Raw genomic sequence first — 17,083 nt, 5'->3', positions numbered from 1 at the left:
CAAAATAAAACCAAAGGTCACTTCTAACTGTGCATTTTGTCCTGAGATCCACATAGGTTGATAACGGTGTGTGCACGTGTGCAAGAGAGAGGCCCAATAGTAAACAGAAAAATATTTCCACCATAGAGAAAACCAGCAATTGAAGCACATCATTCTGTACTGATGCCTGTATTTCACATTACATTTTTTTGAGTTTGTACAGGCAGGCCCCCATATCAACAGATCCAGCATTTGCAATTTCAATTTTCTGCAGATCCAGGGAGACCCCCCCCCTCACCTGCTTTGTTTTTCACCCATAGCAACAGCAGTATGAGTGTTTTTGCTTAAACTGAAAAACTCCTGCTTAAACTGAAAAATGTGACATGCAGGCTCCTGCCTGTACACAAGAGAGAGACTAACAAATGTTAACTAGAAGCAGGCTCCTTGTAGTCTCCCTGTAGGGTGCAGGCAGGAGCCTTCACATCACATTCTTCAGTTTAAGTAAAAACAACTATGCTGCCATTGCTACAGGTAAAAAACAAACGTAATGAAACAGGTGCAGTGTGTGTGTGTGTGTGTGTGTGTGTGCAGGGACTTCTATTTACAGTATACAGGTGCCCCCCATATCTGTGGTTTCTGTATCCACAGGGACCCCCAGAAAAGAACCACCACAGATATGGGAACCTGGCTACGATATAAAAAACAATTCTACAGGTGACAGTGAGAACTGATGCTCACCTGGGGTTGTGTTGAAGTCTAAGATGCGATGATGTGACTGAAGTAAGTCAGGGTTGCTTGAAGATAGTGTTCCGCTGACTGGAAGAGCAGGAGGAATGTGCTTGGTTTGCCTCAACCCTACAATACTATCATCCTGAGACTGGCCAATTCCAATGTCACTATATTGGTGTGAAATATGTGAGCACAGACAAACACAATGATTAATAAACTTACATTACCTAGATCAACTTGTATTCTATGCCCCCCACCCCTCCAAAAAAATCATGTGAAGTGATTTTGCATACCTTCAGCCCCTATCAATATTCACACAATTTAGAGGTTTTATAAATATAAGCGTTGCTTTGGCAAACTTAGCAACAGAAAGGTTTAACGGAAGGCATGTTTACTAGTAAGATAACAGCTGAACTGCCATTACTATAGCCAAGTATTGATGACACTGTAAAGCTCAGGAATTCTTAATGCACCCAGAAGATACAGAAATGTGTATATGTCTGTTAAATAATTTTAGAGTTCACATTTTCAAGAAAAGAAATGCTTATGCGTTTTTTTCTTTTGCACCATCTCTCCCCAGAGATTGAACTTCCAAGTTATTGCAGGAGTTTGAGAGAACAAGCTTAGGGTCCTATTTCGATCAGCAAGTATATTACAAGGTTACTGAGTAACTGCTGCTAGGATCTTTCTAGCACAAGGAAAAGAACCTTCAGTGAATAGGATATTTAGCCATTCTTCACAGGGTTATTAGTTTTATCATGAAAATTGATCATACATCAAGTAGAAATTATAGTCCAGACTTTCACCAAAATTCCTTCTACAGAATCACATAGGTACAGCAATCTTATGCCCTGACAAATGACTGCACAGTATTACTGTGCGTGTATGTTTCAAAATTAATCAAGTGGATAGTCTCTTGAACTTAATCCAGTTCAATTTCTTGAACATTTCTCATGAAGCTTGATTGAAAAATCAGATATATAATATAGTAAAAGTCTTGACTACTATATTTTAAAAATCTCTCCAAGTTATCAGTAAAAGATGGTAAAACAAAAACCCACAAAAATCTGATTCCTAAACAGTAAGATGATAATATCCTAGTTGCCACTTCAGTCAGTCTTTCCTAGTTCCCACACTGGTTCAGCACAATATTCATTCAACATGGGCACAGGAATCAGGAAAGAGACTGCATGTTGCAGAAAAAAGCAAATAGATTTCAGGCACTTGAAACGTGTTGTCATTGTGTACTGCAGTGTTACCACCACATAAAAATTAGTTCAGACATCATTCCCGCATGAATGATAAAACATATATTTTTTTTAATGCTTTGAGATCACATAACATTCTGACCAAATCAGATACTTAAGACTGAAATTTGTCCCCAGATTACAAAATTAGGACATCTGAAGTCAACAGTGACAATGAAATGCTGCTGAACTATTAGAATACACCAGACTACATTTTTGAGGAAATAGAAGGGAACCACATTCTATACACAGGAACACAATGAAGACAATAGTGCAGAATTAGATGTCTACAGACACAATCTAGAGAGCTATTTCATATGTAACCTTTATATGGCAAGCCCATCCACACTATAAAATGAAGCAGTAGTCCACATGCAATGGAAAGGTACTTTGTGGTTGGTTGGTTGGTTGGTAACCTTCAGTCTCGAAAGACTATGGTATAAGCCTACAGCACCCAGTATTCCCAGGTGGTCTCCCATCCAAGTATTAACCAGGCCTGACGCTGCTTAATTTCCGAGATCAGACGAGATTGGGCATGTGCAGGGTAACAGTTGCTGTGAGGGCAAAGAGAAAAACTAAAATCTACCTAAACCCATACTAAGCATCCAGAATTGTTCGTGTGTGTATCCCAAAAGTTTATAAGCAACTGTCAAAAGAACCTTACAAGCAAACACACACACATACTTACATCTATCTATATACAAACACACCCAGTTTATTTTTTTTCTAGTGCTTATCTAAACAGTTCCCTGCCCCAAACCCAGCAAAATGCACAAAGGGGGAAAAATGGGAAAGTTGATATGAAAACATATTTAGCATAACTGACAGATAAAGATAAAAGTGTATCATATAATTTGTGTGGCAAATACAACACAACACAGGGGAAAACACACAACTTTGTTGAAAAGACAAGGTTAAAGACCTATATGATAAAGCTGTGCTGAATAAAAATGTGTATTTTTTTCCAACCATAATTTCACTGCAATAACCTATATATGTTTAGAGATTAGAACCATGTATTGTTTTGACATAATACAGCTTCTGAAAGGTTGGTTAAGATGTTCTCACCCAAATACAAGAGTTTAGACTGGTCATCTGCCAGGTCCCCACTTTCGTGTCTTTTTAGTGGGTTTTATGCCTAGAACTCTCCAGCAGCAAAAAGATTGGCCTGTCTGCTGCAAGTACCATTCTGGCTGCCTTAAAATTCCTAATATCAGGGCATCATGAAAAGCAAGAGCAACTCCCTGTCCCTGTTCAGGTATGCATGCCCCAACCTTCTCCCTCAGTTGTAGCCCAGAATTTCCTCTTTCACTGGTTCTTTGTAACAAAGGAGCCTGAGCTCCATGCCACCCTCTTTTTCCGCAGTTACTTTGAAATAGTCAGAGTCACTATTCAACTGTAGATTAATGCCAAATCTTTGATAAAATCGTTAGAAGAGCCAGGTTGGTTACACAAGCATATTTCATCCTCAGTCTAGTGACCCTAGGTTTTGTAACTACTTTGTTCTGAATGAAGGTGGGTTAAGCTTTGGGTTTGCACAGTCGTATGATCTAAGTCACATTTCAAGATAATTGGTTCCTGGCTTCACATCAGTTTATTGACTGCTGCTGGTTGAGTTTTTATTCTCATCTTCTTAGTTTAGTTATTTTAATATGCTAATTGTTTTCAGAACTGGTGTTTTTGTTTTAAATATTGTAACATTTATACATTTTGCATTTTTTATATTGTTTTGTATTTTTTAAATTTTTACTCAGTAAGTTGCTTTGAGTTACCCATTAGGGTTACGGAAAGTAGAGCATAAATACTCCAATAAATAAAATATTGGAGTAGGGGAATCCAAACTGGCAGAACTTGTGAGGTTGGATCATTCATCCCTCTTGTAACTTACAAAAAGAATAGAAGCAAAGAATCAGGGAGACTCCATAAGAAAACTGAATCTAATCCCTGGTGACGCAGACAATCCAAAACATCTCTGATAGTTGGCTATATAGCCTTGGCTTAAAACCCTCCAAGGCAGACTACTGCTGAACAATTCTTCCTAAGATTTAACTGAAATCTCCCTTGCTGTAATTTAAATTGATTTTTCCTGGTATTATCATCCATAGAATCCAAAAACAAATCCATTCCATCTTCCATGTGACAGCTATTTGTAGATAGCTATGTTAACTCTTAGCAATGTCTTCTCCAATCTAAACACACCCAGTTCCTTCAACCTTTCCTTATAGGACAGTGTTTCCCAACCTTTAGGAGGCCATGGACCACTGAGGAAAAAAGTGGAATTGTTGTGGACCACATGCAACTCCCCCACACAAAAAAGGTTAAAATTTGTAATTAGAGAAGATTTATTAGAGATTTATTCTTTCTAGTGAAGATGTGTGTGCCGTTTTTGATGCCAGCTGCGGGCTGTCCATTCTCTGCCCTCTCTGGTGGTCCGTGGGGAAGTCATTCCCAAGTTAGAACTTCCTCATGGACTACCAGAAAGGGCAGAGAATGGACTGCCCAGTCACAGCTGACACTTCAGTGGTCCATGGGAGAGGACTCGCTTGGTGAGATGCTGGAAGTGATAGAAGACAATCATTTCTTCTGACACCTCACAGACCACTTCTCAGGGTTTTGCGGACCACAGGATGAGAACCAGTGTCATAGGAGTGATCCAGGGGACTTTGTTTAATCAGTCCTCTTTAGTGCAATAATACATACAAGCAATGCTTAACATCAGATATTATTTGTTTTTCTTCCATCTCAGCAATACCATTAAGGAAGGATCAAACAGCATTCTATTCTGATTCCATTCCTTCTATAGATATTTTAGGTTTCCTCCTTCACTCCCCCACTGCCATTTATTCCTGTGCTTTTTGTTTGTGTTCAGCTGTCAAAGCTGAAAAATGCATTAGTCACATATCTTAAGCTAATGATGAGTCAAAGAGAAAAACACAACAGAGTTGTATGTCACACTCACTTGTATGGTTTCTGAGGCAAGATACTGATCCGAGTTTTGTCTAATATCTTCTTCAGCTTGTTTCGTCCACCAACAGTGTTGGCTTTGCTTTTCTTGGTAACTTTTTCCAATCCTATCACCTGTTCCACATCGACTGCAAGATCTGGGATGGAGTAACGGCTTGCTTTCTTAATATCACCAATTTTAGGCAAATGGGGAGCACCATTTCTCTTTTCCTCAGACAACCTTGTCAGGAGTTCCTTAAAAACTGCACACAAAAGCAAAGCATACAGAAAAGTAATACACATCATACACATCCTGCATAAGCTATCAAGTAAAATGGATGACATTTCAAATACGAAAATTTATCTTCTGAAATAAAAATACCTTCTAACCACTCTAGCAAATATATTCATAAGTAAATTAAGTCAAATAGTAAATTTCTCACTTCCTACCCTAAAGGAATTGTGTCACAGTGTCACCCTCCTGAATGTTGCAGAGATGCATTTTGGAATGCATCAACATACAACAATAGTTTGTAGTGTAATGTCACAACAGCTGTCGTTACATAAAATGGAGCACTCTACAACATACTCATGCATTGCAGAAAGAGACTGTTAATGGTAGACATAAATTTCATTTATGCCCCCTGACCACCTTTACCAACTTTCTGATGAAGAAACTCCTAGTTCCTCCACAACAGTTTGAAAACCAGGGCACTAGCATCAAAGTTACGTTGAAGTCAGTTTCTGACCTCCCACTGGGTTCTATGGGGCAAATGCCCCAGGCGCAAGGCTGTAGGACACCATGTAAGCCTTTCTGAGGCTCCTGATGGGATTGGAAATTGTGCTTCCAGTTTCCCGGAATCACAGTTTATAGCATTGAAGAACCTCAGAGAGGCTTCCCCGACACAGCCAGGTCATGTGAGACTCTGTGAGCCTCAGGTGTGTGTGTGTGTGGGGGGATGGATTTCCATGTGGGGGTGGTAACAGTCTGCAGGGGTGCATCGCGGACCTTTGCCCCGGGGCGTGGGGCTGGCGAGGTCCGCCACTGCTTGAGGTACATTTTGATACTTACCAAATAAGTTGGTTTTCACAGTGATGGATAAATGGGTATTATTTCGAAGAATTTCCATGGCTTTTGATAGCTGAATATTTTCAAAATTTTGGCCATTCACCTCCAATATCTAGAAAGGGAAATAAGAGGATGCTTGCAATTCAGAACGAACAGGAATTTCTATTAGAAAACAAAACGACAACTTGTTCATTTAGCTTTTTTATTATTTCATGCATTTGAAGGACAACCTATAGAAAGATAAATTACATACCTGATCACCACGTTTCAAGCCTGCTTCAGTGGCTCTGCTACCTGAATCTACACTGTCAACAAAGATTCCAAATCCTTTTTCCGATCCTCCCAACAATAAGAAAGGCAAAGGAGCTTCCCGAGATGGCTTTGTTATTGTTATCAATCTTCGTTTAGCTTTAGCAGCACAAGCAATATTTAATAGCCTCAGATGTCCACCCATTTTCTGTGGAAGGGAGGAGGAAAGAGCTATTAGAGATGCACGTAAATTAGCCCCAATATAGCCTCACAAGCCTTTCCTCCTGCCTGTTATTCTTACCTCTCTTTCCAAATTATTCTCAAATTCTTCTAGAAAGCGAGTCATTGCAGGATCTCCCTCAAAATCATTGAAGTGATTGTTCACCCACAACAATACTACCCGTGTAACCTGAACAAAATAATATAAGATTATGAAACATATATTTATGTGGAAAAAAAATGTTTTTTAAAAATCTAACTTTCAAAATATTTTAAATATATATATACATATACTTCAAGATCTGATCAAATGGCATTTAACTATTTTCTAGTCAACTACCAATTTGGTTAAAAAGTAGATTTTAACATACAACTTTATACATATTTAAAAATTCTTGGCTTATGTTTCTTTTCAAATTGCTAGACTTGTAAATGAGATGTGGCCTTACGGCTCTTTCAGAAGAATACCGTTTTGAAATAGTAGCAATTCAAAAATAAACCTCATTTTCCTTGCTCTTTTTTTAAAACTTTATTAAAAAATAAAAATACAATAATAAGATCTTAACATTGTAAATATGCTATGATAATAAAGGCAGGAAAGGGCGAAAGAACTGAATAAAGAAAGATATATACTGAATACAGAAACCATCTTATATAACAGAAATTCCTCTGTACTTTCTTTCTAAAGCATCAGAATTTCTCAAAGGACCACAGCTTACATTGTTCAATATCTTAAATCTCTTAGCATCCTCTTTCTTAAGCTTTCCAAAGACAAAGGGCTATCAACTTGAAAAGATTACTTATTAACAGTGAAAAGGACTTTTAGAAAGGTCTGGGAAAATGATTTTCCTAGAGAATACAGTGATTTTAAAAACTTAACTTCCTTCATCCTTTTGACACTGATTGACTACCAGTCAGTAGACTGCTTTCTCTTATTTCACATAATTTAGAATTGCCAACACATACTACTGAAGCAAAAACCAGCAATTGCCAGTCTGGGGGAAAGGGCACCCAGGTTGGAAGCAGAACATCTGCTTTTGATGCAACAGCTGATAAACAGTGAACTGCTTTATTATTACTATTTCCTGCATATCACAGCTGCTGGTTCTTTAGCTGGTGTTAATTACTAGTTGGGCCCCACCCAGGGGTCTAGGATGTCAAAATGTATTTACATATAATGTGTGCTGAACCAAGCAGGGTAGCTTTCTGAAGTCCTTTGTGGTCACACCTGGAGGGTTTTCTGAAGCCCACAGAGGCTGTGCGCATCTGCCTGTGGCCTTGCGGGCTTCAGAATGGCCGAAAAGACCAAAAAAAAGCTAGTTCTGGTTTCTGAAGGGATACCAGAACTGATGCTTTTATTTCTCATAAGGCATTCTGAAGGCCTGAGCCTAATAAGCCTTATACGGCATAAAAACATCACCGGAAATAGCTTTTTTCAGCCATAAAGGCCATTCTGAAACCCGCAGAGGCTGTGGGCAGACAAACACAGCCTCTGCAGTCTTTGAAGGGAACAAAACTGCAGATTTTATCATCTGCGGCTTTCAGTATCCATAGGGAGGTCCAAAAACGGATCCCTTGCAGATACTGATGCCCCATCTGTAATAACTGGAAGTCACAAACCTACCCTTAACTAAGGCTTCTCAACTTAGATTCCTCAGAACTTAGGAAATAGTATACAAAATGTACACATCATTTTCTTAAACTACAGTGAAGGGAGCTGAGCGCAGAATACTAGGTTCAGTATTGCAAAGTCTGGAATATGTGCATCTGATGTTAAAAGAAAAGAAAAATGAAGATTATGCACAACATTCTGACCAAGAAAAGCTGAACTCTTTGACTATAATTTGTGATATTTCTGCATTTTATATAATTTATCCTGTTGCTGTAATTAGAGTAGCAGCTAGGGGCTATTGCAAGACATCTAGACGTCACCTCTCTCTTTTCACTGGAAATTTTGTCGAGTTCCCTTTTGATTTCTTCTTACTAGATATTGCTATTTATCTGGAAAGTATTATACATCATAAGAACCATTTTTACTTTTTCAGTAAAATGAAACATGCTAACTACAAGACTGAAAAATGTCTCTCAAAATGTGTCTGTTCTTTTTTCTACAAAATACATCAAAATGCTTTTGTTTTGAGTATACAAAAGGGCACCAGAGAAAGAGAAAAAGAATCACTACAGATATTACATTCTTTTTATTGTTTTCAAACTCAGGTGTAATCAATTTCTTTGGTCTTCTGAGTTCATGAAATTGGTTTACTGTCCTGGAAGCTATTCCTAACATTAAGATGTTCAAACTAAACTATCTTCCCAGTCAAAACCTTTTAATTGAAAAAGAAATCTGCTCCTAATTTTAAAAGACTGCCCAAAAAGAGTCAATTGTGAATGTCAGATGTGAAAGATCTGACTCGCCAAACCACAGAAGATACAATTGCTTTTAACTGATTTTCAATTTCAGATGAAGTCAGGCACACTCAAATATGATCATATACAAAGCTATATACATTCTTTTCTGTCTATACCAGGGGTCTCCAAACTTTTTGGCCAGGGGACTGCATCAAATACCTGGCACAGTGTCAAAGGTTGGAAAAATAAATAAATTTTAAATATAAAATTTAAATAAATACATTAGAGACGGAACTTAGATGAATGAATAAATGAATGAATGGGCTCTAAGTTCCAGGATTTCTCCAAGCACCAACACACACTACAGAAACAAAGCATACAAAGCATGTTGGACTCTCATTCCCCTATCCCACAAGCTGTTTACTTACATTTACTGGATTAAATAACTTAGAACCAGCACATCTCAGGAAACACCTGGAACATGTTCTTAGGGCTGTGGAGACCTTCTGGATCTACAGAAAGCCTGAGGCCTTCAGAGGGCCCAAAAACGTCACTTCTGTTTTTTGGGGAAAACCAGGAAGTGATGTTTTTAGGCCTTTAGAAGGCGTTCTGAGGCATGGCCTCCCTGGCCCATAGAACACTTTCTAGACACGACCAGAGTAGAGCTCCAGCCACATTCAGTCAAGTGGGCCAGAGGATTACAGGGGACCAGAGGCTTGTCATGGGCCAAATAGAGGCTTGCCATAGGCCACATCTGGCCCCCGGGCTGGGGTTTGGAGACCCCTGATCTACACAGATATGCTTTCTCCATAGATGAAATATAACATTTGAAGTAGCCCTCAGACTGTTTACTCCTTTTTGACCACATAAACTAACAGTATGTAATTTGTTTTAGGCCCTAATTAGTGTATATTAATGCAAACGTGTTTAGAAGATAATTAGTAATGCAACCTTATCCCTGAGGCTAGGATCATTGAACCACTCCAATAATTTCTTCCCCACTTCCATTGGGCTGGAAAGGAAGGTCCTGTAGGTCAACAGGAAATCCTCTATAAACGTTGGATCCACCACAGAATGCTCTTCCACCAAATGCATTGTTAACCTTTCTGGCGTTCCCTATAATATGCAAATGTTCAATTATTAATGTACATGAATGAATTCAACTTGCATCATCTTTTTGTTCCACCAAGATTAAGATTTAATATATGCTCAAATAAATGTGTTATTCCATCACAGAATACAATGAACATGAAGTTTATTCTTGGTAAACTGCAAGCAAAACTGTAATTTTTCCACTCTCATAATTCTCATTTTGAATCTGAAAAACAGGGTAAGATCTGTACAACATTAAAATGTAGATCTAAAACCAAAAAACATATAAAAATCATCATTAACACCATTATATAGCAAATATACCTTGATAACAATGTGACCCTTTCTTGTGCCAGTACGATCCAATTCCCTATGCTCTTTTACCATAACAATCTCTCCTTCTTCTTCTACCTTCTGCATGTTTTTTTCCACTTGGTTGAGGATGCGGCAGTAATCTTGCTGGGCTATACACACAAACTAGAAAAACACATTTTGGAGATATATTAAAGAGAGACTGTGGATTTTAACCTTTTAGATTTTGTTGTTAAAATTCCCATTTCAGCCCTCTTAATTTGGGACAGTTCTGTCTTTACTGTAAATGGAGCTGTACTTAACAGAAGTCATAACATCAAACCCTAACGTATTACTTTCTGGTACATTTAGGGTACATACACTTTTGAAATCTTGTTCTGAATTCAAATACAGCATATTATAAACTCTAAGTGGAATACCAGACATTTCACCATAAACTTCAAATTTTAAAACTGCTGAACATCAGAAAAGCCATTATCAGCAATACAATTTGTCTACTGTAACAGCAAAATATTTTTTAACAATGTGAATAACCACATGTGCCTTACTATAATTTTTGCTATAGCAAGTAAATGAATAAGTTGGTATGATACAGTTCTTGCCTTAGGAAAGTGCAAGATTAATTGATTCAATATGAATTAACAACTGCCTTAGAAACTGCATATACTATAACTATCTGCCTTTTCTACTTCCCTGTCTGATAGTCTGACATCAAACTTTTCAGCATCTGAACCCACTTTGTTAAATGAAACTCTTATTGGGACTCACCTAGGTTTATGAGACATTTAAAAAAAGATCTAAAAAGAAATATTTTTATTTACAAGTAATTATATTTTATTTATTTACAAAAAAACTCAATCTATTTTTCATCATGAAGCACTTCTAATGAATTTTAATAAATACTCTCCTTCCTTTCCCACATTTCTCCCCAGGGGAAAATAAATAAATAAATAAATAAAATCTGCTTTGGGGGGGAGATAATTCTTTAACAACTAAGACACATTTATCTCCCAAAATTTACAAATGCTTGAAAGCAAATCCTTCTTAATGGTTGTTTCCACTATTAAAGCAAACAGCTATTCCTCCCTCACCCAAATATCAGGGTACAACTGTCTGGCACAAAATATAAAATCCATGTTTAGGCAGCTAGTCTCCATAACTCCCAAATATATACCATAAAAAAAAATAAACTTGAAACATAAACCATCCTCATTTTAGATTCTGGTCACCTCACTTAACAAACTATTCTGATTTATATATTAACAAGTTTCCTTTCATCTTGGAATGTAACACTTCAGTTCTTAACTTTCTATATTCTTAAGCTTCAGATTCATAAGAAAATGGCATTTGTCAATAAATATTCAAATCAAAAAAGCTATATTTGAGACTGTGAATACTGTGCTAGATGCTGAGAAGAACCATAATAATTTTATGTTTCCTCTTACTTTCAGACCTCAGTTAACCCGATCATCATTTAGTTGTCTCATTTTTCAGATCAGCCTTTTCGTTGTCAGCATTCTGACAGTGCTGAAAATGTTTTTGTTCTGGCAAACATTCTAATTTTCCAATGTCACTCTTGTGCAATCTGTGATTGATATGTTAACTTTTGTGGATAAATTATTTGTAACAATTGCCTGACTTATTTTAGTGATTGTTAGCCACTTTAAGCACCCCATTTGTTGACATTTTTATAGAAATATATTTATTAGCATATAACAATAAGACTACAGAATTGCAACATCTCATTTAGATTTCATATTCTACCTGGCAGTCATCTACTTTGGTTCTCATTACTCCTTTCATGTATTCTTTGTCCATAGTAGGGGAAACACCAAAACTGTTTCCCATGCATAATATTTCTGTTCTTCCATCTGGATATGTTACCTCCACAGAACCATTCAAAATAACAGACCAGGAGTCCAGCTAAAAATGAAATACAATGTGTAAGAGACATACAAACAAGGCAAAGCCACTTCACTTTTTCATGCAGCATCACTTAAACTATCTTTTAATAATTGCTTGCAACCGGGAAAGGAGGACAGGGAGATGTGCTGACTTTGATGAATTCCTTGTGTTTGGTCCTGTGGCCCCCCTTCCCATTTTTCCTTATTTTCAGACACTTTTGGCTCCCCAGAGACCTATGCCATTCAGCAGCTTGGAAGCTGCTGGGACATTCTTTGCAAACAGGCTCTGTTCTTTGTCCTTGTGAAACTTCATTACTAGAGACAGAGAAAGAGAGCACATGGTGATGTATATTCAGCTCCTGTTTCTATCACAGGGCCAATCCTACCCAACTTTCCAGTGCTGGTGCAGTTGTGCAGAGGGGTGTACGCTGCATCCTGTGGTGTAGGGGCAGTCACTGGGGTCTTCTTAAGGTATGGGAACAGGTGTTCCCTTACCACAGGGCTGCATTGTGGCTACACCAGAGCTGGAAAGTTAGAGGATTGGGCCCTGACTTGGCTAGCTCCTGCTGAGATTGGAATGCACTTAGCAATTGGGTAACCAACCTGATGAAGTGTCAAGGTAGTTTCCACTTATCAAATTACCTGATTGGACATAACTACAGCAATTATAAATTTCCAAGTCCATAGGGGCAGAGGCTGCCCTCTGTCAGTTGCCCATTTGTTGGAAGCTCAGAGGGAAGCACACGCTTACTAAACTGCAAGTGAAATGACTGGGGATTCCTTGAACAATGTAACAATGTAGGTTAAGCTTAGGGACTGACTAGCGAAGATCAATAAGGGTTTAATTGTTATTTTGCTTGCCAAGTCAATCCTACTGACCAAGTTCTCCTGGTTACCACTATATGCATGATGGAGTAGAATCTCAGCCCCATCTGCTTGGCATAAATGGTTACTGCTTACTTTTTGTTGCAGTTTGGTGAAAACTTTTCTTTATGCATTCCTGCCAAGCTCAGGCATTTTTCATCAGACTGGTTATATAGGTGGGGCCTCGGTATCCTCAAGGGATCAATTCTCAGACTCCTTGCTGATACTGAAAATCGTGAATAATCAAATCCACAATTTTCTGTCCCTTTCTCCCTCCAAAGGGGACCGATCCCTTTTGGAGGGCTTTCTGAAGCCTGAAGAGGCAGTGTGTGTCTGCTTACTGCCGGCTTCAGAAGGCACTCTGTAAGGCATCGGTCCTCTTTGGAGGGTTCAGATGGAGCCCAATCTGGCTCAATGTGGGTCCAGGGAATCTGCAATGAGGCAGATCCATGGATGAAAAATCCGTGGATAAACAGGCACCACTGTCTCCATTTTGTTGAATTTCATTTACTGAAATGATGTATTAAAATTTGAAATAAAGTCAACTTCATTAATGCAAATAAGATGAATCAATGAAGTATCAAAAATGGTAATCCAACATCATCAAGCATATTCTGTTCAGCAAGTTATGTTGGTTATTTGTACACAGAACAAAATTGACTTTCTTGACGAATATTGCTTTGGAGCACCAGAAAAAAAATATATCCAAGAAACCTGAGAAGTCACAGATAAAAACTACTCACCTCTTCTCCATCATTTAGAACAATGGTCCCTGCCCTTTCAACGACTGCAAACACCATCACAGCACAGAGTTCTCTTCTCACAGACATTGTCATATTGGCAAAAGCAGGTAACTGGTGCATGAATTCTAAGAGTTGTTCTAAAGAAGAACAAGCCCACTGGGTAATATACATATATAAGCAACAATATCTAAATAAGACTTTGAAAACATGCCTTGAGACTTAAATTACTTTACAATGTGTTGTGTGCTATAAAAATATCTGAATTTCCTGCTAGTAAAATAAGAGTCATAGATAGCAGTTCATTTTAAACTTACATTTAAATTCTTAGATATTTGCTACATTCTTACACATATGTTGATCCAGACATATATAATTTCTTCGAATTACTTTATCCTGCTTTTTAATTAAGTATTTTATGTCTGAGGTCCCCCGGCTTCCCTGATCCTACAGAGAGACAGGGAGATGGATAGAAGCAGCCCTATTCCTGGTTGCGACTGTGTGAGGGCAGAACAGGTGGCAGCCTCCACAAACAGCAACAGTGGCAAGTCTGCTGAGCAGCTGGGGGCTGCCTGGACCTGCTGGGCAAACCATGGTGAGGCAGCACTGGGCTCACCCAGAGATGACCTGGGGCAAGCTCCGGCAGACTGAGCGGAGGAGTCCCTGCCGAGCGCAGGCCTTGGCTCTGCCCTTCCTGACATCAGAGGGGGCGGGACCAGAGGCATGTTTGCCTGGGCTGCTGCTGGTGCCCTCAAGCACCTGGAACCCAGGGAAGCTGGGCAGGCAATGTGCCGACCAGGAATGGCCCTGGCAGCCACCCTGGAGGCCTAGCCTACACTCTGCACTGCCCCCCCCCCAACGGCTGGCCTCCCAGGGCAAGGGCTAACATAGGGCCAGCACCAGCTCAGGCAGTCTGCCCCAGCCTCAGCGGCAGCTGCAACAATAACAGGCAGCGGAGCCAGGTCTGGGAAGCACAACAGGAGACAGGTGGGATGCAAGGCCATGGGGCTGACCTTATTACCCAAAGGCACGGGACCTATAGGAACTGGCCTGCCACATAAGAGGCTGATGCTGGATGAGGGGAAGTACTGGCGAGACTGCTGGTTGGTGTGGAAGCCGGCTAGCTTGTGAGACCAGAGACACTAAGGCGAAGGACCAGGGTGCTGCAACCCCTTTACGCCTTAATCCTACTGAGGTCTTTGGGCTGGGTTGGCTGTGCCAGGGTTGAACCCAACAGCGCTCCACCACTTGCTCCAACTGCCACCCCTTGTGGACCAGCCTAACTTTAGTGTCCCCAGGGCACAGGGGTCAGTCCCCATGGCGCAACAATTTAATTAAATAAATAAAATTCTGAAAAAGAAAATACATATTCAAAAATTCTGAATACTCTTACAAGCACAAAAGTTATTTTTCCTCTCTATTTTTTTCAAGCTTCCATAGCAGCTTACCAATATCATCATCTGTCCTATCTATTGGGTCTTTCTCCAAGCAATCTCTAACAATGTCCCTACTCATCAAGGGGTCAGATGCCCTCTCAATATCCTCTTCATCGTCATCATCCTCAGAATCCACTGCTGTCTCTGGTAACCCACTCAGGTCCATGTCCCCAGCTTCACTTTCTGTGGCCTAGAAAGATGACAGAGAGTAAAACAGAGCTTTCCTGGAATGCTAGACATTATTCAGAAAACATAAATGAAGTCAACATTTATTCCATAGAAGATCTTGATTATGTGCGAGTAATAGAAATGCACTGTATTTTGAAAAAATGTATCTGCACACCATAGACTTGTTTTAAAACCAAGTTCAAGAGTATTCATGATTTTGAAAAGAGCGTTATTAGTCTCATTTTCAAGCCCTGCCAAATTGTCATAAAAAGTATAAGGCTATTAGCATTGGTACAGAATATTAACAGGAACATCAAAGTAGCAAAACAAACAAAAAACAACCAAATAAGAAGTGAGCTAAACAAGGATAAGAGTCATAAAACAATTTACAACAGAAGAAAGAAAAAATGAAGTCACTTCATCTGCACCACAGAGGAATTATGGTGTCTGCCAAACCCAATCTGCCACAGATCACATGAAAATGAAAAAGAAAACAACAACCCGCCAATATATAGCTTCAGGTCATTACTAGGTACCCAAAAGTAAATGTTTTAATATTTCAATCTTTTAAGACAAAACATTTAATAAATTCCAACATATTTGCCTGTCATCTCAAATAAAGCTGCTTTTTCCTCAGAACTAGATTTAATAGCACAGCAGCTGCTAAGCTTCAACAGCTGACTTTAAAGAAATGAAGTGTCTAGTGAGAATTTTCTGTAAATCACTGCTTTCTAAACTGAAGTTGACTAGATAGGGGACAAAAATACTAAAGGTCAAGTAGCATTATAAAAGGTCAAGTAGCATTTGGTTAAAGTAAATTTGTTTATACATTGCATAGGTTAGATTTTGTTTTCCACTATTCAAACTGAAGAGCCCTTAATGATACCCACAAGACCCACCCACTCTGATTCTCCCCAATTTTAGCCAAATCATGGCTCCCTTAACTTCCATAATACAGTAGCTAGGACAAAAGACTCCACTAATTCAAGCGCTATATTTTCTTCCACAGAATATTATCTTCCTACAAAATGATACATAGCGCAAAACTGATTGAATTTCTATCAATATACAGGTGGGGCCTCAGTATCTGCAGGGGATCTGTTCTTGGACACCCCCGCCCACAGATACCGAAAATCATGGATAATCAAATCCATGATTTTCAGCCCCGTAAGCCCTGCAAAGGGGACTGGAGCTGTGCTGTGCTCCGGTCCCCTCTGGAGGGCTTTCTGAAGCCTGAAGAGGCAGTGCACATCCACCCACTGCCTCTGTGGACTTCAGAATGGCCATTTTGCCTGAAAAAAACACTACTTCCAGTTTCCCAAGGGAAACCAGAAGTGACGTTTTCATGCCATGGAAGGCATTCTGAGACTCAGGGAAGCCCCTGTAGAGGGCTACTGAAGCCCAAAGGCAGCGGGCAGAATCCTGCAGAGGCCGTTCTGAAGGCAGCAGAGGCAGTGGGCAGACACACCCTGCCTTTGCAGGCTTCAGAAAGCCCTCTGGAGGACTCAGGTGGACCAAAACTGGCTCAACACCCTGGTGGATCCTGGTTCAGGGTACCCACGTTGAGCCAGATCTACGGATACACAATCCATGGATATAGTGGCCCCACCTGTGCTAATAACAAACTCAGGTGACCGAGCACCTATCCCTGAATGTGACAAAACTGTCACCCACAAAGTGCGTACATACTGGGGAAAACAGCAGACAAATTTGAAATTAGAAGTAAAGGATGAAAAAATCAAATCCAGACTGATCATGCACAGCAGCCTCCTGAACTATTGAG

The 17,083-nt window shown here is 39.5% G+C and overlaps 1 protein-coding gene across 8 annotated transcripts in view; it reads right to left on the bottom strand.

Moving 5' to 3' along the window:
• The window catches only part of RAPGEF2 (Rap guanine nucleotide exchange factor 2), a 225,689-nt gene that overhangs the window by 26,897 nt on the left and 181,709 nt on the right, over positions 1-17,083 (bottom strand). For all 8 annotated transcript variants that reach the window (XM_066631661.1, XM_066631663.1, XM_066631659.1 and 5 more), the window contains 10 exons: positions 15,145-15,322; positions 13,700-13,836; positions 11,953-12,111; positions 10,201-10,353; positions 9,736-9,900; positions 6,518-6,625; positions 6,221-6,424; positions 5,971-6,079; positions 4,915-5,161; positions 718-875 (listed from right to left, as the gene is read on the bottom strand). In XM_066631661.1, the coding sequence (XP_066487758.1) occupies positions 718-875; positions 4,915-5,161; positions 5,971-6,079; positions 6,221-6,424; positions 6,518-6,625; positions 9,736-9,900; positions 10,201-10,353; positions 11,953-12,111; positions 13,700-13,836; positions 15,145-15,322 (1,618 nt within the window). The remainder of the gene's footprint in view (positions 1-717; positions 876-4,914; positions 5,162-5,970; positions 6,080-6,220; positions 6,425-6,517; positions 6,626-9,735; positions 9,901-10,200; positions 10,354-11,952; positions 12,112-13,699; positions 13,837-15,144; positions 15,323-17,083) is intronic.

The sequence above is a fragment of the Tiliqua scincoides genome, chromosome 6, assembly GCF_035046505.1.
Source record: "Tiliqua scincoides isolate rTilSci1 chromosome 6, rTilSci1.hap2, whole genome shotgun sequence".
NCBI lineage: Eukaryota > Metazoa > Chordata > Lepidosauria > Squamata > Scincidae > Tiliqua > Tiliqua scincoides.
Note: the sequence above shows the minus strand (reverse complement) of the source record. Positions and strands in the feature narration are given on the sequence as shown.